Genomic DNA, 26,638 nt, shown 5'->3' on the forward strand with positions numbered 1-26,638 from the left:
GGCTGCAGTCGAGGTAAAACCTTCAGGTATGTTTTATCGGCCGCTTCCTGTTTCTTTGTGTGTTGTTAAGGCTGAGGGGGCGGGACCAGGTGCCATCCTCACACCTGTCCGTCACCTCAGCGAGTGACCGGAGCGTCTCGTTAAGACCACTTCCTGTCGGCAGCAGGATGGGGGGGGCGGGGGGCGTGGCCACCTGAGGCCACAGGTGTATCACTCAGAGTTTGTTCACACTCCGACCGTTCGCCGCCGCCTCTCTCCTTGCGTCCTTGGCGAGCGGGGACACCGGGCTCGGCCGCCGCCCGCCGGTCGACCCGGGGAGGAGCTCTCGGTCGGAGGAGGAGGAGGAGGGCCAGGGAGGGGGGCGGAGCCTGGAGGCGACGCAGCGCGGGCTGGCGCTGACGGAGGACAGCGTCTGCTGGCTGCCGTTGAGGAAGGACGAGGTGTTGGAGCCCTGGTGGCTGCGGTAGTTATAGTACGCCTGCCAGCCCTGACGCTTCCTCTTCCAACGGCAGCGGAGGATCCGGATGAACGCCTGGAAACAAAACAACACAAAGTCATAAACCACAAAACAACACCAGGGGCCTCATGTATCAACGCTGCGTACACACAAAAACATTGCGTACACTGTTTTTTCCGCACACGCCACATGTATAAAAAGTGAACTTGCCGTGAGAATTTGCGGACCGCTCCGCAAACTTTTGTTTGGCAGAAACTACTGTCTTTATGCTCTATTTAAAACATGTTTCATGTCTAAACTCAAACTACACACAACTTATTATTTTTATAGGTCATAGCTCTCTGAAAATGGAAGGAAAATGCCGTTTTCCACCATTAATAACCCGTTCTAAATATGAGGGCATAGATGATTTTCTTTCATCTATTATCATATTTTAGACTTCACCTGCATACTGCTGCTGACTGGTGCAATGATAGTATGCTGAAGTCTGTATGTTTTGATGTTAAGATTGTATATTTTCTTAAGACTATATATTCTGCTATATACCGAATTTCCCTCCGGAGATCAATGAAGTGATTCTGATTATGGAGCGCACACATTTTTCACAGTTAACCTCCTTAATTACTGTGTCAAAGTGCCGATCGTTTCTCCTTTGGTTTAACATGGGTTATTATTATTATTATTATTATTATTATTATTATTATGGAGATGTTAACGCTGCAGGTGCACAGCGATCCATGACCACAGATCCCTCTCCCCGGAGAAAAAACGTGTGTTGGAAATCCTTCCAGAATAAGTCAGGTGTGGTGCATATTTGATCCCGTATGTGATGTTTAATTGGGACAACAAGTTAAGTGTGGCTAATAAACTGATGCGTAAAAATGATTTTGGCAGCATTACGCACTGGCAGCTCTAACGGCTCTGACCTCACTCAATAACGGTGGCGTTTAGAAGGAGCATGTGTGGAGGGACCTTCTGTCATGGTGCAGCTCTCTGATCCGGCTGCATTAACAACCTTGTTGCTGATCCCACACCTGAGGCACTAAAAAGCTCATTTTTCCTGCCTCCACCCCGGAGATCACCACGTCCACCTGCTGCAGTGGCAGTAAGTTGATTTGTCGTTGTTTTGTCGATAATCAGCGGGCATGCTGGCGATTTATAGTCATTTGCGTATTAATTTTGGGGAGGAGCCGGGCGTGGCTGGTGGCTCGTGCATGTGCGCTCAGTTCCAGCTGGTTGGGATGTATCAAGGAAAGGTGCTGAACCTGCGTAAGAACAGTTTGATACATGTGGAGGTGAGTTTGCGTACGTACTTTCCTAGTTTTGGGAGTACGCCATCTTTAGTATGAAAGCTACGTACTGTTTGATACATGAGGCCCCAGGTCATAAACAACAAAACAACACCAGGTCATAAACAACAAAACAACACCAGATCATAAACAACAAAACAACACCAGGTCATAAACAACAAAACAACACCAGGTCATAAACAACAAAACAACACCAGGTCATAAACAACACTTCTGTGTTCCTTCAGCTAAAATCACTGATTCTGTCAACAGAGTCTGGTAGTTTAAAGAGAGCACAGATATCAGCTCCTTGTCTCCTCTCCTGTGTCCAGTAAATCTTTGTCTTTAGCAGTCGTATATATTTGAACTCGCGGCTGTAGCAGAGTCACAGTACTAGCAGTACTAACAGTAGTATTAGTAGTAGTATTTGTACCTGTTTGAACTCGCGGCTGTAGCAGGGGTAGATAATCGGGTTCAGGCAGCTGTTGAAGTATCCCAACCAGAAAATAACTTTGAAGAAAGTTTCAGGAGGACGGAGACTGTTGTTGAACGAGCCTGAACACACACACACACACACACACACACACACACACACACACACACACACACACACACACACACACACACACACATGTACCAGATGAGAAAACAAGAATTAAGGAATCCTAAACTCTGTAAATATAAAATCAGATGTTAATAACAGTGAATCAGATGTTTGGCCAGCAGGGGGCGGTGTTGCCCTGAGGAACACCATAATAATAATAATAATAATAATGTAGAAGAGCAAGAGGAGGTGAGGAAGATCACTTTATACATGCACCATTGACAGACTTTCATAGGAATGAACAGGCTCCTGCCTGCCTGCAAATAAGAACATTTCTATAGTGAATGAGGCCAAATGACTCCTCTCTCCTTGTCTCCTCTCCTCCCTCCTTGTCTCCTCTCCTGTGTCTCCTCTCCTCGTCTCCTCTCCTCCCTCCTGTTTCTCCTCTCCTCTCTCCTTGTCTCCTCCCCTCCCTCCTTGTCTCCTCCCCTCCCTCCTTGTCTGCTCTCCTCCCTCCTGTGTCTCCTCCCCTCCCTCCTTGTCTCCTCTCCTGTGTCTCCTCCCCTCCCTCCTCGTCTCCTCCCCTCCTCTCCTCGTCTCCTCTCCTGTGTCTCCTCGTCTCCTCCCCTCCCTCCTCGTCTCCTCCCCTCCTCTCCTCGTCTCCTCTCCCGTGTCTCCTCTCTCCTCTTCTCCTCCCCTCCCTCCTCTCCTCCCCTCCTCTCCTCGTCTCCTCTCCTGTGTCCTGGGGATCAGAGAGGAGGTGACCTGTGGATGAATCAGCAGATCTGTGGCATGTTGGAGGTTTTTAGAGGCTTTGGGAGGATTTGCTGGGTTCAGTGGACTCTGGAGGACTCTGGAGGACTCTGGAGGAGTCTAGAGGGTTCAGGGGGATTGAGGAGGATTGAGGGGGATTGAGGAGGATCAGGTTTTTGATGTTCTCCAGATACCACAGAGTCCTGACCAGGTGGATTATTTCCCCCTCAGCATGGACTTGTAAGGCCATCCTGCCGGCTCTGACTATAAAAGAAGAACCGGCCGCCGCCGCGAGAAACACATAGGACGCCTTCCCATGATGCAACACTGTCCTCCAAGTTTGGTGATTCTCCTTCAGAGACGGCAAGAAGTTATTTTGGGTTTCATGTAAGCAGAATCCCTGATCCAGGACAAGATGACCAAAAAAGATGCAGATTGACCACAAATAGACACAAAATTACCAAAAAAGACACAAATTGACTGCAAATAGGCACAAAATGACCAAAAATATGACCAAAAAAGATGCAGATTGACCGCAAAAAGACACAAATTGACTGCATATAGACACAAAATGACAAAAAGAGCTAAAGTGAGCAGGAGGTGTGGCCCAGATGAGGAGGTGGAGGGTGAGTCTCTGCAGATGACGACTCAGCAGAAAGCAGCGCTGCATCACTGACACCATCACCTTCCTGAATCATCTCCTGCTGTTATCACTGCTCCTGGTTTAACAACTGAAGCATAAAATCACTTTACACTAAAATCCTCCTCCTCCTCCTCTTTCTCCTTCTTCCTCCTCCTCCTCTTCCTCCTTCTTTCTCCTCCTCCTCCTCCTCCTTCTTTCTCTCCCCTCCTCCTCCTCCTCCTCTTCTCCTTCTTTCTTTCTCTCCTCCTCCTCCTCTTTCTCCTTCTTCCTCCTCCTCCTCCTCCTCCTCCTCTTTCTACTTCTTCCTCTTCCTCCTTCTTTCTCCCCCCCCTCCTCCTCCTCCTTTCTCTCTTCCTCCTCCTCCTTCTTTCTCTCCCCTCCTCCTCCTCCTCCTTTCTTTCTCTCCTCCTCCTCCTCCTCTTTCTCCTTCTTCCTCCTCCTCCTCTTCCTCCTTCTTTCTCCTCCTCCTCCTCCTCCTTCTTTCTCTCCCCTCCTCCTCCTCCTCCTTCTTTCTTTCTCTCCTCCTCCTCCTCTTTCTACTTCTTCCTCCTCCTCCTCTTCCTCCTTCTTTCTCTCCCCTCCTCCTCTCCCTCCTTCTTTCTCTCTTCCTCCTCCTCCTCCTTCTTTCTCTCTTCCTCCTCCTCCTCCTCCTTCTTTCCCTCTTCCTCCTCCTCCTCCTCCTTCTTTCTTTCTCTCCTCCTCCTCCTCTTCCTCCTTCTTTCTCTCTTCCTCCTCCTCCTCCTCCTCCTTCTTTCTTTCTCTCCTCCTCTTCCTCCTTCTTTCTCTCTTCCTCCTCCTCTGTCTTTCTCTCCCCTCCTCCTCCTCCTCCTCCTCTTTCTCCTTCTTCCTCCTCCTCCTCTTCCTCCTTCTTTCTCCTCCTCCTCCTCCTCCTTCTTTCTCTCCCCTCCTCCTCCTCCTCCTTCTTTCTTCTCTCTTCCTCCTCTTTCTACTTCTTCCTCCTCCTCCTCTTCCTCCTTCTTTCTCTCCCCTCCTCCTCTTCCTCCTTCTTTCTCTCTTCCTCCTCCTCCTCCTTCTTTCTCTCTTCCTCCTCCTCCTCCTCCTCCTCCTCCTTCTTTCCCTCTTCCTCCTCCTCCTCCTCCTCCTCCTCCTTCTTTCCCTCTTCCTCCTCCTCCTCCTTCTTTCTTTCTCTCCTCCTCCTCCTCTTCCTCCTTCTTTCTCTCTTCCTCCTCCTCCTTCTTTCTTTCTCTCCTCCTCTTCCTCCTTCTTTCTCTCCTCCTCCTCCTCCTCCTTTTTTTTTTTTTACAAAAGACCATGTTTAAAAAGTCTGTTGAATATATAAATGTTGTCGTCTGAACAGTCTGTCTTCTATATGACTCAATACTTGGTTGGGGCTGTTTGACTTGAACTACTGAAATGAACTTTACATCATATTCTGATTTATTGAGATGATCCTGTAGATCCTGTTGGAGTCAATCTGACCCTGAACAGAAGAAGAAACTCCCATTTATCAACATCACTCCATAAAGGAAAAAAGACACAAATTGACCACAAAAAGACACCAAATGACCAAAAAAAGACACAAAATGACCAAAAAAGATGCAAAATGGCCAAAAAAAGACACAAATTGACCACAAATAGACACAAATTGGTCACAAAAAGAAACAAATCCACAAAAAAAGACACAAAATGACCAAAAAAGATGCAGATTGACCGCAAAAAGACACAAAATGACCAAAAAAGACACAAAATGACCAAAAAAAGACACAAAATGACCGCAAAAAGACACAAAATGACCAAAAAAGACACAAAATGACCAAAAAAGATGCAGATTGACCGCAAAAAGACACAAAATGACCAAAAAAGACAAAAAACTACCAAAAAAGACACAAAATGGCCAAAAAATTTTTTTGCGGGACCCCCCTAACGAGCACCTAAAGGTCACAGCAGGAAACAATATAGATTCTATAATACGGTATCTCCTGGCTGAAAAATGTTGCGTGAGGTGTTTGCTCTCATTTAGCTCTCAAAGTGCTCAAAATTTATTAATTTTACTTAAAAATTTACAAGATTTTCTCCCGGACTCTGGTCATTTATCAACATCACTCCATAAAGGAAAAAAGACACAAATTGACCACAAAAAGACACAAAATGACCACAAAAAGATGCAAAATGACCACAAAAAGACACAAAATGACCACAAAAAGACGCAAAATGACCACAAAAAGACGCAAAACGACACAAAAAGACACAAAATGACCACAAAAAGACGCAAAATGACCACAAAAAGACACAAAATGACCACAAAAAGACGCAAAACGACACAAAAAGACACAAAATGACCAAAAAAAGACTCGAAATGACCAAAAAGACACAAAATGACCAAAAAAGACACAAAATGACCCCTAACGAGCACCTTAATGTCACAAAAAAGTACTCAAATTTACCACAAAATTACATAAAATTAAGCAAAAAAGGACTCAAATTGACCACAAACTGACAAAAAATGACCACAAAAAGACACAAAATGACCAAAAAAAAGACACAAAATGACCAAAAAAGACACAAAATGACCAAAAAAGACACGAAATGACCCCCCTAACGAGCACCTAAACGTCACAGTAGGAAACAATATAGATTCTATAATACGGTATCTCCTGGCTGAAAAATGTTCCGTGAGGTGTTTGCTCTCATTTAGCTCTCAAATTGATTAATTTTACTTAAAAATGTACAAGATTTTCTCCCGGACTCTGTTCATTTATCAACATCACTCCATAAAGGAAAAAAGACACAAATTGACCACAAAAAGACACGAAATGACCACAAAAAGACGCAAAATGACCACAAAAAGACGCAAAAAGACACAAAAAGACCACAAAAACACACAAAATGACCACAAAAAGACACAAAATGACCGCAAAAAGACACAAAATGACCGCAAAAAGACACAAAATGACCGCAAAAAGACTCAAAATGACCAAAAAGACAAAATGACCAAAAAAGACACAAAATGACCACAAAAAGACACAAAATGACCGCAAAAAGACATAAAATGACCACAAAAAGACACAAAATGACCACAAAAAGACACAAAATGACCAAAAAAAGACTCGAAATGACCAAAAAGACACAAAATGACCAAAAAAGACACAAAATGACCCCTAACGAGCACCTTAATGTCACAAAAAAGTACTCAAATTTACCACAAAATTACATAAAATTAAGCAAAAAAGGACTCAAATTGACCACAAACTGACAAAAAATGACCACAAAATGACCAAAAAAAAGACACAAAATGACCAAAAAAGACACAAAATGACCAAAAAAAAGACACAAAATGACCAAAAAAGACACGAAATGACCCCTAACGAGCACCTAAAGGTCACAGTAGGAAACAATATAGATTCTATAATACGGTATCTCCTGACTGAAAAATGTTCCGTGAGGTGTTTGCTCTCATTTAGCTCTCAAAGTGCTCAAAATGTATTCATTTTACTTAAAAATGTACAAGATTTTCTCCCGGACTCTGGTCATTTATCAACATCACTCCATAAAGGAAAAAAGACACAAATTGACCACAAAAAGACACGAAATGACCACAAAAAGATGCAAAAAGACACAAAATGACCACAAAAAGACACAAAATCACCGCAAAAAGACTCAAAATGACCAAAAAGACAAAATGACCAAAAAAGACAAAATGACCCCTAACGAGCACCTTAACGTCACAAAAAAGGACTCAAATTTACCACAAAATTACATAAAATTAAGCAAAAAAGGACTCAAATTGACCACAAACTGACAAAAAATGACCACAAAATGACCAAAAAAGACACAAAATGACCAAAAAAGACACAAAATGACCAAAAAAAAGACACAAAATGACCAAAAAAGATGCAGATTGACCCCAAAAAGACACAAAATTACCAAAAAAGACACAAAATGACAAAAAAAAAGACACAAAATGACCAAAAAAGACACTAAATGACCCCTAACGAGCACCTAAAGGTCACAGCAGGAAACAATATAGATTCTATAATACGGTATCTCCTGACTGAAAAATGTTCCGTGAGGTGTTTGCTCTCATTTAGCTCTCAAAGTGCTCAAAATTTATTCATTTTACTTAAAAATGTACAAGTTTTCCTCCCGGAGGGTTCATTAAGAGTTTGTGTTAAAGCCGTTGAGAAGAGAAGACTGAAGGTGCTCCATGCTTTAGTCCTGTAGTGGCTATGAGGACTCCTGGCGGCGGGGGGGGGGGGCGTCCCTGCTGTTGGACCGGTGGCGGCGTCCGTCTGATCTCAGAGAAAACAAACGGTGAGTTTGAACCTGAACAGGCTGAATCCTCTGATCACAGAAGTGTTTCTCTGAGCATCAGAGGATCAGCCTGCTCATATTAAACCTCTTTATTCCCTCAGGAGCCTTTTTAGGAAATCACGAATAACTTCCATTCCTGTTTTTACGGCAGGAATCTAATTTAGTTTGAAGAAGGATTTTCTGATAAGCAGCAAATATCAGGACGGAGTGGAAACAAACTGCTAGTTACAGACTGGAAACGTAGAAAAAGACAGAAACCAGTCGAATGGAAAAGGAAATGAACGACCTGTCTTTGAAATCTGCTTGTCATTTTGAGAAACAAGGTGTTTTTCTTGTGAGGGTCAAAGGTCAGAGGGAGTCGAACCCTGTACAGACTGTGACATCATCACACATGAAGAACATTGGGCCCATTGAAACCACAAGAGTCTCATTCTGATTTATGCAGCTTCACACTGTAGAGGGTCCCCAGGACGCACAAAGACACACACACTAGAGGACACAATAACACATTAACTGCAGAGAAACACGGACTGTTATCAGCATAAACTGGGCATGTCAGTTTTTCTCTCAATAGAATTTCACTGGTCATTTCATTTTGGTCATTTTGTGTCTTTTTTTGGTCATTTTGTGTCTTTTTTTAGTCATTTTGTGTCTTTTCTGGTCCATTTTGTGTCTTTTTTTTGTCATTTTGTTTCTTTTTTTGTCATTTTGTTTCTTTTTTGGGCTGTTTTGTGTCTTTTTTGATCATTTTGTGTCTTTTTTGGTCCATTTTGTGTCTTTTTTGGTCATTTTGTGTCTTTTTTTTGTCATTTTGTTTCTTTTTTGGTCATTTTGTGTCTTTTTTGGTAATTTTGTGTCTTTTTTTAGTCATTTTGTGTCTTTTTGGTCATTTTGTGTCTTTTTTTAGTCATTTTGTTTCTTTTTTGGTCATTTTGTGTCTTTTCTGGTCCATTTTGTGTCTTTTTTTAGTCATTTTGTGTCTTTTTTGGGCTGTTTTGTGTCTTTTTTGGTCATTTTGTTTCTTTTTTGGTCATTTTGTGTCTTTTTTTAGTCATTTTGTGTCTTTTTGGTCATTTTGTGTCTTTTTTTGGTCATTTTGTTTCTTTTTTGGTCATTTTGTGTCTTTTTTGGTCATTTTGTGTCTTTTTTGGTCATTTTGTGTCTGTTTTTAGTCATTTTGTGTCTTTTTGGTCATTTTGTGTCTTTTTTTGGTCATTTTGTTTCTTTTTTTGTCATTTTGTTTCTTTTTTGGGCCATTTTGTGTCTTTTTTGGGCTGTTTTGTGTCTTTTTTGGTCATTTTGTGTCTTTTTTGGTCATTTTGTTTCTTTTCTGGTCCATTTTGTGTCTTTTTTGGTCATTTTGTGTCTTTTTTGGTCACTTTGTTTCTCTTTTGGGCAATTTTGTGTCTTTTATTGGTCATTTTGTGTCTTTTTGTGGTAATTTTTTGTCAGTTTGTGGTCAAATTTGAGTCCTTTTTTGCTGAATTTTATGTAATTTTGTGGTCATTTTGAGTCCTTTTTTGCTTAATTTTATGTAATTTTGTGGTCATTTTGAGTCCTTTTTTGCTGAATTTTATGTAATTTCTTGGTCATTTTGTGTCTTTTTCTAGTGAGCACAGAGCTCCTCGGCTGTGATTCATTGGTTCTGACGCGGCTCGCTCAGTAACTACGAACATAAACAACTTCCTGTCCAACTGGTCTAATCCCAGGCTCAGCTTTAATCTGTCGTACCAGCCGGAGGGGGAAGGCTGGCCTCACTCCACCCGCCATGTTGTGGGAAATCCACCACAGAAAAATAAAGAAACAATAAGTATTTCACTTCCTGTCCTGATCTCCTCTCCGTCACTGTGAGAAAACAACACTTTGTCCCAGAAACTCTGACAGCTGATTGGCTGATGATGTGGGACCCGAGGCTGCTCATGCTAAATATTTAGAATATGGAGAAAATAATGTGCTCAATATCACATTTTAACCCTCAAATATCTGAAGGAAAACAAAGTGACTGTCTGAATACACCAACTACTGCTCATCGTACCTTCATTAGTTTAGGATTATACCCAAATTATGCAACTCACAGAGTGTTCAGGGACCCCAGTGTGCAGAAATATTCACATGCAGCAGATCAGAACATTTCATTTTCCCTGACTCATCTCATCTGAAGTCTATTTATCCTACCTATCTTTAGGAGTTTTAAAGTGGCTACAAGGTTCCGTTTTCCAATAATATTCTAATAGTTTCCAGCGAATATCAATTTTCAGTGTGTATGTGCTGGATGGTGTGGTACCTTATGAAAAGTAAGAGTTTTATGGAGTTGCAGACGAATACATACTTCCTACTGCACTAGTCTGATAAACACGAATGTTGTAAAAGAGACCAAAATAGACACAAATGACCAAAAAAAGACACAAAATGACCATAAAAAGATACCAAATGGCGAAGAAAATGACAAAAAGACACAAAATGACCGAAAAATAACACAAGGTGACCAAAAAAAGACACAAAATAACAAAAAATGACACAAAAGGACCAAAAAATGACACAAAATGACAAAAAAGACACAAAAGGACCAAAAAATGACACAAAATGACCAAAAAAAGACACAAAATGACCCAAAAAAGACACAAAATGACAGTTTCCCTTTTTAATCGTGTGCTTGTCTATTTTTGGTTGTTTTCTCTTGTACAGTTTTTAATGTTTAATGTGTCTAATGATTGACTGAGAGCAGCTTTAAAACAATGTATTGTATATGTGGTGTTAATGATTGGATGGAACGTACTGATGGGCAGAGCCAGGAAGAAGGGCAGCCAGCACAGGATGAACATTCCCACCACCACGCCCAGCGTCTTGGCCGCCTTCTTCTCTCTGGAGAACTTGAGCAGTTTGACGGTGAGCGCGCTGCGTGCGGCCGAGGCCACGCCCCCTCCGGGCTTGGGGGCGGGGCATATATCCTGGATCTGCTGGTTCCTGCAGTGGATCCTCAGGGTGAGCTCCGAGTTCTCCTGGCGCTCCTTCATCACGCCGGCCTCCAGGTTCTTGGTGGTGCGTTTGGCCACGATGTAGACGCGGAAGTACATGGCGAGGATGACGGCCAGAGGGATGTAGAAGGAACCGAGCGAGGAGAACAGGGCGTAGAACGGTTCCTCGGTGATGAGGCACACGGTGTCGTCCTGCAGAGGTAAATGGTACAATGGTAACTGGGCCTGCACTTATATATCACTTTTCTAGTCGCTTTGTGACCATTCAAAGCGTTTTACACCACAGACTGACTCATTCACTCATTCACCCACACATTCATCCTGGTGGCAGAGGCTACCCTAAACGCTGCCACCTGCCACCAGCAGGAATTCATTCACACACCTATGAACGCAGCATCTGGAGCCATTTGGGGTTCAGTATCTTGCTCAAGGATACTTCAACATGTAGGCTGCCATGGTCGGGGATCGAACCACCAACCCTCCGATCGGTGGGAAACCCGCTCTACCAACTGAGCCCCAGCCGCCCCTAGAGGTCAACGTTGGTTATAAAACGTGTTGAGTTTATTTCACACAGAAACTGTAGAAGCTAAGCCAATGCTTTAAGCCACTGAGGCATTTCAACAGGAAAACTAACTGGCACGCTTTGACTTTGCCATGAATGATGAATGAGAGTCCAGTTGCTTTTCAGATTAGATGCAAACCAGTCCATTTATTTAACATCTCATGCTTTAATCACACTTTCTCTCTTAAATACATCCGCACGGAGCGTAGCGTAGCTGTCAAAAACTGTTTTTCCTCTTCCGGTTGGAAAACACCTGACGAGCCCCCAAAAGGTTCCCGCCTATATAGGCTGACCCGCCAATCACAATCGGACCATGACACACACAACAATTAACATTAAATCTGCTCTTACAGAAACTCTCAGGACCTAAAAACTTCTCTTAAAACACGTTGTGGACAAACTGATTACCATAGTCTGCGTACCTGTGACGGCGGCTGCTTCCAGCCCAGCAGCGGGCCGATGGAGATGACGATGGCGAGGATCCAGACGCCCAGCATGGCGAGCAGCGCCCGCTTCTCGGTGACGATCATCGGGTACTGCAGCGGGTAGCGGACGCCGATGTATCGGTCGATGGAGATGACGCACAGAGACATGATGGACGCCGTGCAGCACAGCACGTCCACCGCCGCCCAGATGTCACAGAAGATCCGACCAAACACCCAGTGGTCCAGGACCTGCAGGACAGGAAGGACTTAAAACTGGTAATCCGCCCAGATTTTACAGCTGAGACATTACCTTCAGACACATGAGGAGTGGCAGAATATTTGTAAAGCCCCATCGAAACGAGAAGAATTATTAATGGCATATACAGAAGGAGAGACAAAGAAAGGGGTGATATCAAAATTGTGTAAGGTACAACAGGAATCTAACTAGAGATGTTCCGATAACATTTTTTCTCCCCCGATACCGATCCTGATACTTGTGCTGTGGGTATCGGCCGATACCGAGTACCGATCCAATACCAGTATGTTATAAAAAATATGACTATGACTGTGATATGATTATCATTGTGGTAAGGCCTGGCTCAGGTTAAATCATTTGTAAAACATGAATAATACAGCAGATTCAAGCCATTTATTTTTACATTTATTTTTAAATAAAACAGTATGTTGTATTGCCCAAAACTTTTTGATTTTTGGAACAATATTCAAAAGGAAATAAAACATGTTTTGGGCATTGTCTTTACTCTGGATCAGGGGTCTCAAAGTCAAATTACCTTGGGGCCACTGGAGGCAGTGTCGAAATGACCAAAAAAAGACACAAAATGACCAAAAAAGACACAGAATTACTAAAAAAGACACAAAATGACAGAAAAAAAAATTACTTAAAAAAGACACGAAATTACCAAAAAAAGAGACAAAATTACAAAAAAAAGACACAATGACCAAAAAGACACAAAATGACTGAAAAAACACTAAATTATTTAAAAAAGACACAAAATGACCAAAAAAGACACAAAATGACATTACATAACATTTCCACTTCTTGCGGTAACAACAACACAGCAGATAATAATAATAATAATAATAATAATAATAATAATAATAATAAACGGTCCGGTAGCAGCTGCCTTTCTGTTTGTTAACGTCGTCATAGAAACAAGTGAAACAATAAAGGGACCTTCCACACAACATTCATATAAAACTCACATTAAACTTTCATATCAAGGTGGGGGCCACAAAATATCGTCACGAGGGCCGCAATTGGCCCGCGGGCCGGCAGTTTGAGAGCCCTGCTGTAGATCTAGCAGTGTATATATTGGGTCTAGTCCAGATAATGGTATAATGATAATGGGAACTTGACGTCGTTTCTGAGAATTCTGCTTTTAATATCAAAGAAAACAAGCAGAGCCTGGAGGCAGGATGAGACATGATTATATGTTAAAGTGAAACTTTAAGAGCTTCTCCTCATCTGTCTTATTAACCTTCTGATGCACAACATGGTCAGTGACACCACTAAGTTTTTATATTCTATGTCCTTGCAATAAATTAATTTCATCATTCAGTATTGCAGGTTTTCCTAAATCAACTTGTTTTTGATCATCATACATCCTAATTTTATGTTTTCATTTCTTACTTTTTGAATAAAAACCCTTTTTGTATCATTACTACTGCTTCTAATGCACAACATGGGTCAAACATTTCATTATGGGGTGTTATGTGAATAATTTTAAGGAAAAATGAATTTTGGAATAAGGCTGAAACATAAAAAAATGTGGAAAAGTGAAAACCTTCCCGATCCACTGTATATGTGACAAAATAAGACATAAACATGTTAAATATATTAAACATATGAGTGTCTCTTACTGCTACAGTAACTATTTGAAACAATTTACTACTATTATTATAGTATTAGGTCATTTCATTTTAAATCAAATTTAGATGAATGAGTCATTATTGACCCATGTGTGTAAACTTGATGTAATAATACAAAAACTATTTTTCTTCATAAAGTATAAAAGGATAATGATCGGTTGCAATAAAAAAAGACATTCAGATAATACTTTGACTATTCAGTCATAAAATAAATTTAAAAAGATAGAGCACAGAAACACACAGCAGCATTGAATAACATGAGAAGTGAATGAGGGTCATTTTAGACCATGTTGTGTGTGTTTGTGTGTTTGTCATCTCATGTGGAATAAAGAAGTAAGTTAAATATGAAGAAAAACAACAACTGGTAATCCAGAACCAGAAGCTAAAACAGCAGCAAGGAATCTGGGTGTAGTTATCGACAGCAATGTAAATATCAGAAGTCATATCAACCACATCACCAGATCATCTGTCTATCATCTCAGAAATATCTCTAAACTGAGAGGCTTTCTGTCAAAATCCCACTCAGAAATATGAATCCACGCATTTATAACGAGTAGACTAGAGCAGTAGTTCTCAACCTTTTTGAGTCGCGACCCCCAATTTAACATGCATGTTATCAAAGACCCCCACTCACTGAACACAATCTCCACACACAGTTCAGATCAGACAAATTTTGGACAAAAAATGAAGCAGACAACAACTAGAAACAGTCAGCTTCAAGACAGAGTAAAGTAATAACTTGCTACTTTGGCATTTGTCAGAAAAGACACAAAAGTACCCAAAAAAGAATCAAATTGACCATAAGATGACACAAAATGATCAAAAAAGAGACAAAATGACAAAAAAAAGAGACAAAATGACCAAAAAAAGACACAAAATGACCAAAAAAAGACACAAACTGACCACAAAATGATAAAAAAAAGACACAAAATGACCAAAAAAAGACATGAAATTACCAAAAAAGACACAAAATGACCACAAAAAGACACAAAATGACCAAAAAAGACACAAAATGACTAAAAAAGGACACAAAATGACAAAAAAAAGACATTAAATGACTAAAACACATGAACACTTTAACACAGTGGAGACAGAGCTGACTTCCAAAATGATTTGGCGACCCCCAGAAATCATCTCGCGACCCCAATTGGGGTCGGGACCCCCAGGTTGAGAACAGCTGGACTAGAGTACTGTAATGGTTTATTCACTGGAATCTCCAAATCAAGTATTCAAAGGTCACAACCAGTTCAAAATGCAGCTGCACGTATTCTCACTGGCACCAAGACACACCAACACACCACAGCGTCCTCAGAGCTCTGCACTGGTTACCAGTTAGAACCAGTTAGAACAAGGACCGGCTCCTGGTTTATAAAGCACCTCAGCTCCTCACTAGCACCCAGCAACACCTGGTCAACGCTTGGTTGGAAGGACGCTTCTCTTTATAGAAGCCATGTTTGACTGGTTCATGATGTCCAGGATTACAATCAATCACACTGGTTAAAGCTGGACTGGTTGGTTGGTTGGTTGGTTGGTTGGTTGGTTGGATGGTTGGTTGGTTGGTTGGTTGGTGGGTTGGTGGGTGGGTGGGTTGGTTGGTTGGATGGTTGGTCGGTTGGATGGTTGGATGGTTGGTTGGTTGGTTGGTTGGTGGGTTGGTGGGTGGGTGGGTTGGTTGGTTGGATGGTTGGTGGGTGGGTTGGTTGGTTGGTTGGTTGGATGGTTGGTTGGTTGGTTGGTTGGTTGGTGGGTGGATGGGTGGGTGGGTGGGTTGGTTGGTTGGTTGGTTGGTTGGATGGTTGGTTGGTTGGATGGTTGGTTGGTTGGTCGGTTGGATGGTTGGATGGTTGGTTGGTTGGTTGGTTGGTTGGATGGTTGGTTGGTTGGTCGGTTGGATGGTTGGATGGTTGGTTGGTTGGTTGGTTGGTGGGTTGGTGGGTGGGTGGGTTGGTTGGTTGGATGGTTGGTGGGTGGGTGGGTTGGTTGGTTGGTTGGTTGGTTGGTTGGTTGGTTGGTCGGTTGGATGGTTGGATGGTTGGTTGGTTGGTGGGTGGGTGGGTTGGTTGGTTGGATGGTTGGTGTGGGGGTTGGTTGGTTGGTTGGATGGTTGGTTGGTTGGATGGTTGGTTGGTGGGTGGGTGGGTGGGTGGGTGGGTGGGTTGGTTGGTTGGTTGGTTGGTTGGGTTTTTTTTGTATTTTATTTGTTTTCTGATCAAATGCACTTGATCAATTATTCCTAAACATTTAATCCAAATGGCTATAATTTAATGGCTTGATTCTACAAACTGTCTTTTTAATTTGTGCTGCACTTTTCTAATGTATTTCTAATGTATTTTTACTTAAAGTAGTTGCTTGTTGGCATGTTTTGACCCCAGGAAGACTAGCGGACTGCCACGGCACAAACTAATGGGGATCCTTTAATAAAACATAAAACATAGAACTCATCCCTCACACCAGATCCACAGAAGGAGGAGCAGCTTTTAGTCTTTATGCCAGAGAAAGTGGAACGCCCTGCCTGACTCAGTCAAACATCAGTAGACATTTATAAAAACACATTAAAAACCTAAAAATCTTTTTTCAGCAGCATTCGGTTGAACTGTGTGTGTGTGTGTGTGTGTGTGTGAGTAAGTCAGTGTGTATGTGGTGAATATGGCATAGCTTGTCTACCTGCACTCTTCAATTCATTTGTAATTTATTTATTTTTGAATTGTTTGTTTGTCTTTCTGTGTTTTGTTTTTTTAACTGTAGTTATGTATATCCATTGTGAAGCACATTGAGTCTGCCTTGTGCATGGAATGCGCTCTATAAATAAAGTTGAATTGAATTAAATGTGGCCAAATCAACTCCCACGGACCATAGAAAGATACAAAATGGCAAAGAAAATAACACAAGGTGACCAAAAAAAGACACAAAATAACAAAAAATAACCATGTGCCTTTTTGTTTGCATCTCCATAACATATATCACAGTTGTGACTTTAATTTGTTCAGGAAACATGGTCGGAATGGTTAAATGGGTTTAAACTGAGTCTCGTAACAAAAAAATAAGCTTTTTGAAATTAGCTGCTTTTTCACTTTTCTGTTTCCAGACACAGCCTCATTATGGAGAAATCACTTCCTGTCAGAGTCACATGACCACCACACCAGGTGGTGAGTATACGACTCTGAGGGGTTTAATGAGTTAATGTGAAGCATGAAGCTGAAAATGGGAGATTATAGAAGATGTAAAGTGTTACATGGTGTCACCATAGGTTCCTATGGGTTAAGGTATAAAGAACAGTTATGAGGTGAAGATGTAGAACAGATCCCAGCGTGTCAGAATGAAGGCAGCATGGTGAGCAGAAGCTGAGGAGCATATATATCTTTATCAAAATTAACAAAAATGACACAAAAAAGACACAAAATTAACAAAAAAATACACAAAATTATCAAAAATGACACAAAAAGACACAAAATTAACAAAAATGAACAAAAAAAGACACAAAATTAACAAAAATGACACAAAAATAAACCACAAAATTAACAAAAATGAACAAAAACATGAAATCTTAAAAGTTCAGTGTAAAAATGCACAAAAATAAACCACAAAATGAACAAAAAAGACACAAAATTAACAAAAATGGCACAAAAAAGACAAAAAAAAGACACAAAATGAACAAAAATGACACAAAAAAAGACACAAAATGAACAAAAAAAGACACAAAATTAACAAAAATGACACAAAAAAAGACACAAAACAGACACAAAATGAACAAAAACATGAAATCTTAAAAGTTCAGTGTACAAATGCACAAAATTACTTCTTGTAATTAATGTTGTTCTGCTGTTGTTGCACTGATAAAAAATAAAAAATAAATCACAGTAAGTTATTTTTATTTAGTGTTGCTGTTAGAGATCAGGGTGGTGAACAGAACCGATCCCAACAGGTTGTATCTGATCCGATCTGGTTCTCTAAAGTCTGATTTTCTCTCTTTTAGTCCCAGAATGAAGCAGAAAAGTCGACTCATCAAGCTTCCTGATATTGTTCACAGCAACAAGATATTGTTCTCATTGTTGTTGTTTATTGTATTTATTTATTGTTGCTCTACCTCAGACCTGAAGCTTCTTATCATAGCTGCAGTTTGTTTTTATTATTAATATTTAACCTGTGCTTCTGCTCATTTTTACATGTTGCATTTTTATTGTTGATAAAAATATTTCTGTTACATTTTGGGCTCTTTGTTTTTATCCTGGTGGTATCAAGTATCAAATATTATCCTGAGTATCAGTATCCAGTTGAACATGTTACCATGGTGACGACCCACTAACAGTATTTAGGAATAAGAGGTCGACTGATATGGGTTTTTAATGCCGATACCAATTATTTTGACATCAGTCTTCACTGATCTCTGTGCTGCCATTTTTTGGGCCGATTCTTGAAGCCGATATTACCTTTTCTCAACAAGGATTTTTTTTAAAAAGACCCCAAAATTTAACAGAAATATTTTTATTTACAATACTTTTGACGACCCTGACATGTATTAGAGCATGAGATATGTTCACTTCCTGCTCTGTAAACATGTTTAACTGCCGTTTCATCATATCTGGTTAAGTGTTCCTCCTATCTGTGGCTCCCTCCAGCATGTAAGCTGCCCATCGATGGGTTTAGGAATTGATTAGTTGATTAATTGCTTCAACATCAATAAAAGAACATTTTGCATAATTATAATTACTTTCCTGAACTGGAGATGAAATCTCCCATTAACTCTACAGAGTCTTATAGTCTTATAGAGCCTTATAGAGTCTTATAGAGTCTTATAGAGTCTTATATAGTCTTATAGAGCCTTATAGGGCTATTTGGTCCATTTATTAATACTTTTCATGTCTTTGTAAGTCATTTTGTGTCTTTTTTTGGTAGTTTTGTGTCTGTTGTTGTGTCTTTTTTAGTTATTTTGTGTCTTTTTTGGTCATTTGTGTCTTTTTGTGTCATTTTTGTGTCTTTTTTAGTTATTTTGTGTCTTTTTGTGTCATTTTTGTGTCTTTTTTTTTTTGGTAATTTTGTGTCTGTTAAGTATTTTTTTGTCATTTTGTGTCTTTTTTTGGTCATTTGTGTCTTTTTTGTGTCTTTTTAGTCATTTTGTGTCTTTTTTGTGTCTTTTTTTAGTCATTTTGTGTCTTTTTGGTCATTTTGTGTCTTTCTTTTTTGTTATTTTGTGTCTTTTTTGTGTCTTTCTTTTGGTCTGTTGTGTTTTTCTGTGTGGGTGTGATGAAGGAGCCATGCTTTGGGCTCTTGAAGAGCCCACTGACCTCCAGCGTGGCGGACACCCGGCAGCACGGTGGTGCCCAGCAGCAGGTCTGCGATGGCCAGGTTGATGATGAAGTAGTTGGTGGGGGATCCGCAGGTGTCGGTTGCAGACCACCGACAGGATGACCAGGATGTTCCCCACGATGGCGAACATGATGAAAGAAGGCCAGCACCATGCCCACCGGCACCCGCCCGGCTCAGGTCCAGCGGGGCGGCGTCCTGCTGCTGGGGGGGCCCCGGGGCTGGGAGCCGAAGGAGCGGTTGGACGAGGAGTTGGAGCCCGGCAGCGGAGGCTCGGTGCCCGGGTAGAGACCCGCGGAGGAGCCGTTAGTCCACAGACTCATGGTGGAGCTTCTTCTGGCTCCTCAATCACAAAACTACTTCCAACTCTTTCCTGTAGCCGGCACTCTAAAACATAAAAAGCAGTCTAGTGGGGACGGGACCCGTGAGAAGGGGCCGAGGCAGGTGGAGCCCCCGGGGCCGGGCCCGGGGGGAGCGGGCAGGCGGGCAGGTGGAAGCAGCGGGTCAGCGCGGTGCCTCCTGCCGGCCGGAGGGAGCTCCTCCTCGGGTAGAGCGCCGCTGCAGTAGCGGGTCACGGATCTCTGAGTCCTTTTATGGTCCAAGTGTTGAATGTGGGAAAGTTCCGAGTGGAAGAGAGGAGAAAAAAGAAAAGAGACACGAAACACATCTTTCTCTCACGGAGAGAGAGAGAGAGAGAGAGAGAGAGAGAGAGAGAGGAGGAGAGAGAGGAGAGAGAAGGGAGAGAGAGAAATGGGAGAGAGAGAAGATGAGAGAGAAATGGGAGAGAGAGAGAGAGAGTCAGTGTTATCTCCTCTCTCTCTCTCTCTCTCTCTCTCTCTCTCTCGCTCTCTCTCTCTCTCTCCCCCCCTCTCTCGCTCTCTCTCCTCTCTCTCTCTCTCTCGCTCTCTCTCTCTCTCTCTCCCCCCCCCCTCCTCTCTCTCTCTCCTCTCTCTCTCTCCTCTCTCTCTCTCTCTCTCTCTCCTCTCTCTCTCTCTCTCCCCCCCTCTCTCTCTCTCTCTCCTCTCTCTCTCCTCTCTCTCTCTCCCCCCCCCCTCTCTCTCTCTCCTCTCTCTCTCCTCTCTCTCCCCCCCCCTCTCTCTCCTTCTCTCTCTCTCTCTCTCTCTCCCTCATCTCTCTCTCTCTCTCTCTCTCTCTCTCCTCTCTCTCTCTCTTCTCTCTCTCTCTCTCTCAGATTAATGCAGTGTTTTACAGGTTGGACTGTACGGAGGCTCTTAGGAGGAAAACATGAAGTAAAAAAATAATAATAATAATAAAAATAATTAAATAATTAATTTTCTTCATAAACAGTAGAAAATGTTTCTTATTCCGAATCCCCATATAAATAATAATAATGATGATAATATTTATGAAGCACCTCTTTGTGTATTTTTTGGTCATTTAACATCCTTTTTAGATAATTTTGTCTATTTTGGGGTTTTATAAAAACATCACACACGTATTTTTGGAGAAAGCCCGGTCTCCTTTGGTTTTTATTTCCATATTAGGGTACTGCACATAATGACAGAACAAAATTCAGGACAAAATAAAAACAGAACAGTGACGTTCTGGAAATCAATGGTGGAACATACATTTTTATGCAAATGACACCATTTTATATGCACGTGTTTCCAAGACAAACTATCACTTCTTTCTACATTTATCTGCAACTCTTAACAAGCTTACAGTTAAAACTTTAGAAGGTACTGCACCTAATAGCTGTTAAAACTAATAAATGTACAAGAAAAAACTCACAAATTTACAAGAATTTTTTTTTAACAAATGTTGGACAAAAAATTCACAAATTTACAGGTAAAATATCAAAAATTTCCAAGAAAAAGCTAACAAATTTACGGAAAATGTTATGTTTTCGCTAGCTGGTCAAACGGTTGGTTAGCTTGTCAGAGAGCGTCTGAATCTACGGTAGTGACGTAGAAGTCTCTAGTTCTCTACAGCATAACGTTTAAAGCTTTTTATTTCTGTCGGCTGCATTAATGATTCAAACATCTTAAATGTGGAGTCCATCTGTGAAGATTATCCTGCTGAACAAAACACGACAAACGAGTCATTTGTTGGATTGTGACGTTCTGATTTACAGACGTTTCTTTATCGATGGAAGTCTGTGGGAAAAGTCCTTCTGGGCCCAACGGCATCACACCCGGAAACTGTAATCCCACTGCACCCTTTAATTTCACTTATGTCTGAGATTGTCTAGCGGCCTCTTACTCGGTCACTCTCTCCTTTTCTCTTCTTATTTTCCTCTGTAACGTTCTAGAGGCTGCTGAACCCGGGTTTTGTTGCTTTTTGTTGTTTTTTGAAGCTCCGGTGCTTTGACAGTAGCTGGAACAAATTTTAATTGGTCGAACACAAAGTTCAGCGGAAATCGTAAATCCGGTGTGTGCTGTGAAACGGCTTTAAGTTTAGGCAAAAGTTTCGGGTTGCTCCGGTGCTTCCGGCGGCTAATTCTTGTCTTGTTGGATGAAACAAAGTGAGATGTCAGATTTTATCCAGGTTTCTCCTTCACAGTTTGACCATTGACTGATGATGTTGTCTTCTTCTGTAATGGCATAACGGTAATGGAGATTTGGCGCCACCTGCTGCTTATCTCAATGAACGAATCTTTATATTTTCATAACAGTAAAGAGAAACAAGCATTAATTCACATTTTCTTTTGCTGTGTGAACAGTGGCATAAGTGGCGAGCTAGCTCCTGGCTAGCTCGCCACTTATGTAGTAGAAAATCTTTAAAGAAAAACACTTGACGACCAGGTAGATTCAAATTACAGCCTTGTGTGGGATTTATTGTAGGTATCAAAAACAGATAGAGATGCCAAACGTGTCAGACAAATCCAAAGATCAGAACAACTCTGAGGAGACAAGCCTTGTGTTGTCTTTTTAGTTTGCAGGTTCGTGCGTCATTATTTCTGTGTAACTAAAGTTCAATGTCCTGTAATTTCCTGTTATGTTCCACTTTTGATATCAGAGCACACTTGGGAGGTCAGATTCCTATTCTAATGTTATCGTATCAACCAGAGCATCCGCTAAGCTACGCTAATCTGACTTGTCTAATGAGTTTTTCCTTTCCCATAAAAACTGAAATCCTACCTTTTGCCAGGTCATGTCATGCATTAATTTCTTATATAACCTATACAATTTCAACGGATTTACACTACAATAAAAAATAAAAAAAAGCATTTAAAATGTTTAATACCTGTGGAGGCCTATGCGGAAAAACGTTTTAATTTTTTAATTTACTGCAGTACCACGAGTGACCACTGGCTGAATGGAGCGGCAGTTTTTTTTCCAGACAAGCCTTAAAAACAGCAGGAAGATCTGTCAGTGAGCTGCTGGTTTATTTATTTAGTTTCTATCTAAACGGAGACAAAGTGCTGACAGACAAACTACCTCCACCCACCTGAGGATCTGCGCTCTGATTGGCTGCTTCCACACAAACGGCACATGAAGGCGGTTATTGTTGCTCTGCTGCTGCCGACGGCGTGCAGCACATTTCTAACGGCTCTGAAAATAGATCACACACGCAGCAGGCTAGTAATATCACTGGCCTCATATCACACACACACACACACACACACACACACACACACTACTGTGACGGGCCACCCAGGTATAAACAGCAGCTCGCCGTGTGTCTGATGAGGATTCAGATTTCCTGCGTCTCATTCGTTCCTCAGAATCCAAATGGTGTTCAGGTTGTTTTCCTGCAACCAAAAACAGAAGGATGAGTTTAAATAAAGCTGCACCAGCCTCCTCTGATGGAGGAGAATAATATATATTTAATTTCACATTATTAGCCTCATAGTACTGTTTATTTTTCTAGTATTTTTCCGACATGATAAAAGCCAAAAAAAGCATTAGAAGCTGCGTTTCAGGCAGAATTAAAATATAATATTAAGACAATAACAGTGTCTTTTAGAGGATTAGAAGAGGATAAAATCTTCACGCTGAAAAATGAACATGAAGCATGAATAATAAATGAACTCAAATATGTGTGATTTACACTAAATATTTACTGTATGGGTGGTGTAGTGTAGCGGTTCCACTCCGGCCTGCAGCTCTTCTATGTGGAGTTTACATGTTCTCCCCGTATCAGCGTGGGTTCTCTCCGGGTTCTCCAGCTTCCTCCCACAGTCCAAAAACATGCACTTATGTTTAATTGGTGACTCTAAAGCCAATCGGTGACGTAGCCGCGCTAAGTCACTTCCTTATTCAACAAGCCTACTTAGTGCCCAAACGGCCACAAAACAGCATGAAACCTGGACAAACTCAGACGAAAATACCAGAAAACCTCCCTGACCCGTCTCTGTCTAACACCCTGCTGGTTCTCTGTTGGGGTTTCCACCTCCTCCGGGTCTCGGCCAGTGCCCACTGGTGAATGGTTCTATGGATTTCCACCGCCAAAGAGTCGGTTCCTGGCTGGGAAAACTGGTTCCACTACGGCACCAACTCTCTGCTGGTCTTGAACCGTGAACCGCTACGTCAGGAGCTGGGGGCGGAGCTATCTGACCAACGAGACCAACTCAGGACCGAGAGAGACCAACTAAAACGTGTTTCATTCATTTATTTCATTATCCTTTCCAGTGGGGGACTGAAGCCGATCCCAGCAGGTCTCTAGATCACTGGTTCTCAACCTTTTTGAGTGGTCTCTTCAGTTTTACTGGGTTCAAGCTTTGTTTGTCAGCACTTCAGAGCGTATGACACACTGTGGATATTCTGTGGTGTTTTTTGTCGTGCACGAAAAGTCAAGCTTCAAGAAGTCGGGCTGATATTAACCCATTGAAGCCTGGAAAGCATTTACGTCATTTTGTAGTATTTGTATAAGCTCTCAAATACTTTTTGAATTTCATTTCTATCTGCTACAGAGGCTGAAAAATCTATTATTTAGTAGAAGAGTTCACACTTTTTTTCCCAGAATTTTTCCAGAATTTCCAGAAAATTAGAGGCTTATTTTAAAATCGCCCAGCGGTTTTTCAGGCCTCAATGGGTTAATGGAGCCTAGCCGGTGTTGGCCCACTGCCCTCTGTTTCTCTGGTGGTGGCCCCGTTAGTCTTTCTGCTGGTCGACCTTTGACCCCTGCTGCTGATGTTGCTGACCCAGTCTGGAGCTTTTCTTTGCAGCCATCGCTCCATTTTTCCAGCATCAGTTACAGCTAGCTGCTAGCAAACTGCAGCTACGGTAAAGCAACAACGCGCCAGTTTTTTTTTTTCTTTTTGCTTGTTTATTTTTCCGCTGTGCTACTGAACAGAATCTCACAGTTCAGATCAGACAAACTCAGCTGATACGACGGATTTTGGACAAATAACGAAGCAGACAACAACTAAAACACCTCCCTGTCTGACATTATGTAATTGAATATTAATTTTGTGCATTTATATTTTTTCCAAAATGATTTGGTGACCCCCAGAAATCATCTCGCGACCCCAATCGACTATCACAGGTGTTGCCACATAGAGACAGACATCACTCTCATTCACACCTACGGGCAATTTAGAGTCACCAGTTAAACCTCAGTGCATGTTTTTGGACTGTGGGAGGAAGCTGGAGAACCTGGAGAGAACATGAGAACTCCACATAGAAGAGCTGCAGGCCGGAGTTGAACCAGCGACCCTCCTGCTGTGAGGCGAGAGTGCTAACCACTACAATAGCCTTCATTTATTTATTTGATTTGTTTAACTACAATGTGATTGATACGGGCCAGCTAGCGGGCTAATGTTAGCGGGTGATTGCTAGCGTGCTAGCGTTAGCTAACAACAAAGTCCAACATTAGCATTACGTTCCGTTCAGTGTTGATCAGAATGTATTGGGCGTCCATAGTGATCTAGATGAGTCTGTTGTTGTTATTCTGGCTGAGAGGTGTGGTTCTCTGCAGCAAAACTGTCATTTTGAATTGTATAAAGAAATAACTAAGTGTGTGTGTGTGTGTGTGCGTGTGCATGTGTGCATGTGTGTGTGTGTGTGTGTGTGTGTTTACCCCTCAGAGAGTGTTCGCTGTGTATTCTTCAGCTGTCATCAGTGAGCTGGAGGAGTTTAGGAGGTGTGTGTGTGTGTGTGTGTGTGTGTGTGTGTGTGTGTGTGTGTGTTTGGCTCTATTATCTGTCCAGTATTACCTGCAGGCCTCGTCTAAAACGAGCTCTGTCAGCAAACGGTGGATTAATAAAGTGCTGGACGCTGCTCGTTCTACAGCTGCAGGATGATTTACAGTCCAGTCACTCTGGTGATAATATTCAGAATAATATTCAGAATAATATTCAGAATAATATTCAGAATAATATTCAGAATAATATTCAGAATAATAAAAACACAGTTTAAAGGCTGTGAACAGACCAGGACGATGCTAAACCTGAAGCCTGAAAACAAACAAATACTAACAAACAGACGTGTTGTCTAATAGTTGATGTTGAGTCTGTTTCCATTTCTGTCTCTTTAAAGGTTTTTTTGTTGTTTTTCTCGGTTCGTCAGTTTATAAAAACTTTGTTCTGGTTCTTTAACTTGTTGGTAGTTCTTTCTACCACACGGCAGCTTTTCACCATTTTTCTGTTGTCGTTTTTGCTGGGGGACAAAATTGTCCCGGAGTCTGTTAGACAGTTTAAAATGCTAGTAATGTTGTGAATGTGCAGCAGGCTGAGTGATGCTGGACCAGGTCACGCTCCTTTTCTAACGGCTAAACGCTCAAATTACGACTTCCGGATCCGTCTCGTGATGTCACGGGACCCACAAGTACTGTTTCCTGTAGAACGAACTGGGAAAGAGAAAGAATCATGATAGAGCTTTTCTAACAGCAGGGCCCTGAATGACTCCAGACCGGTCCAGAACCACGAGGAGCTTAGAAAACAGGTCAAACCCTTCAGACGTCATCAGGAGCTCAGTGGGACTGTTGACTCTCGTCACGCTTCATCTCCTGCTGGTCCAGACCTCCAGATCATCCTTTAATCCACAACATGATCACCAGATTATCTCAGCTGCTTCCCACGAATCCTCATCTCAAATATCCTTTCAGTTCCCAACTCTTCCTCCCAGCTGACCAGGAGGCAGCTCCACCCTGGACCAGGAGACCAGCTCCACCCTGGACCAGGGGGCAGCTCCACCCTGGACCAGGAGGGCCAGCTCCACCCTGGACCAGGGGGCAGCTCCACCCTGGACCAGGGGGCCAGCTCCACCCTGGACCAGGGGGCAGCTCCACCCTGGACCAGGGGGCCAGCTCCACCCTGGACCAGGGGGCCAGCTCCACCCTGGACCAGGGGACCAGCTCCACCCTGGACCAGGAGCCAGCAAAATTAACAACTCCACCCTGGCCTCCTGGTCCAGGGTGGAGTTGTTAATTTTGTGTCTTTTTTTTTTCCTTTTGTGTCTTTTTTTGCGTCTTTTTGTGTTTTTTTTGGTTCATTTTGTTTGAGTTATTGTGTGACTTTGGTGTTTTAAAATGACTGTTTGTGTCGATGGAGTCTGGTGGCTTTGTGTCCAAATTTGTCACAAATTTCACACACATTCACATTACTCGTTGAACATTAGTTGG

At 42.0% G+C, this 26,638-nt stretch overlaps 1 protein-coding gene across 1 annotated transcript; it reads right to left on the minus strand.

The window, feature by feature from the left end:
• Positions 1 to 214: 214 nt before the first annotated feature.
• LOC131986948 (alpha-1B adrenergic receptor-like) lies at positions 215 to 19,446 on the minus strand. Its single transcript, XM_059352089.1, has 5 exons — positions 19,093 to 19,446; positions 11,918 to 12,169; positions 10,735 to 11,125; positions 2,180 to 2,301; positions 215 to 532 (listed from the first exon to the last, which is right to left on the minus strand). The coding sequence occupies exons 1-5, from the start codon at positions 19,264 to 19,266 to the stop codon at positions 215 to 217; spliced, it is 1,257 nt and encodes a 418-aa protein (XP_059208072.1). The 5' UTR covers positions 19,267 to 19,446.
• Between the last annotated feature and the right edge of the window lie 7,192 nt (positions 19,447 to 26,638).

The sequence above is a fragment of the Centropristis striata genome, chromosome 15 (assembly GCF_030273125.1).
Source record: "Centropristis striata isolate RG_2023a ecotype Rhode Island chromosome 15, C.striata_1.0, whole genome shotgun sequence".
NCBI lineage: Eukaryota > Metazoa > Chordata > Actinopteri > Perciformes > Serranidae > Centropristis > Centropristis striata.

What these genes read in the sequence shown, in the direction of transcription:
- LOC131986948 (XM_059352089.1), bottom strand. Translation starts at nt 19,266, where the DNA reads ATGGTGCTGGCCTTCTTTCATCATGTTCGCCATCGTGGGGAACATCCT. An exon ending in GGGTGTCCGCCACGCTGGAG is followed by an intron (nt 12,170 to 19,092) that starts GTCAGTGGGCTC and finishes CCTGTCCTGCAG; the next exon opens with GTCCTGGACCACTGGGTGTT. An exon ending in GGAAGCAGCCGCCGTCACAG is followed by an intron (nt 11,126 to 11,917) that starts GTACGCAGACTA and finishes TTACCTCTGCAG; the next exon opens with GACGACACCGTGTGCCTCAT.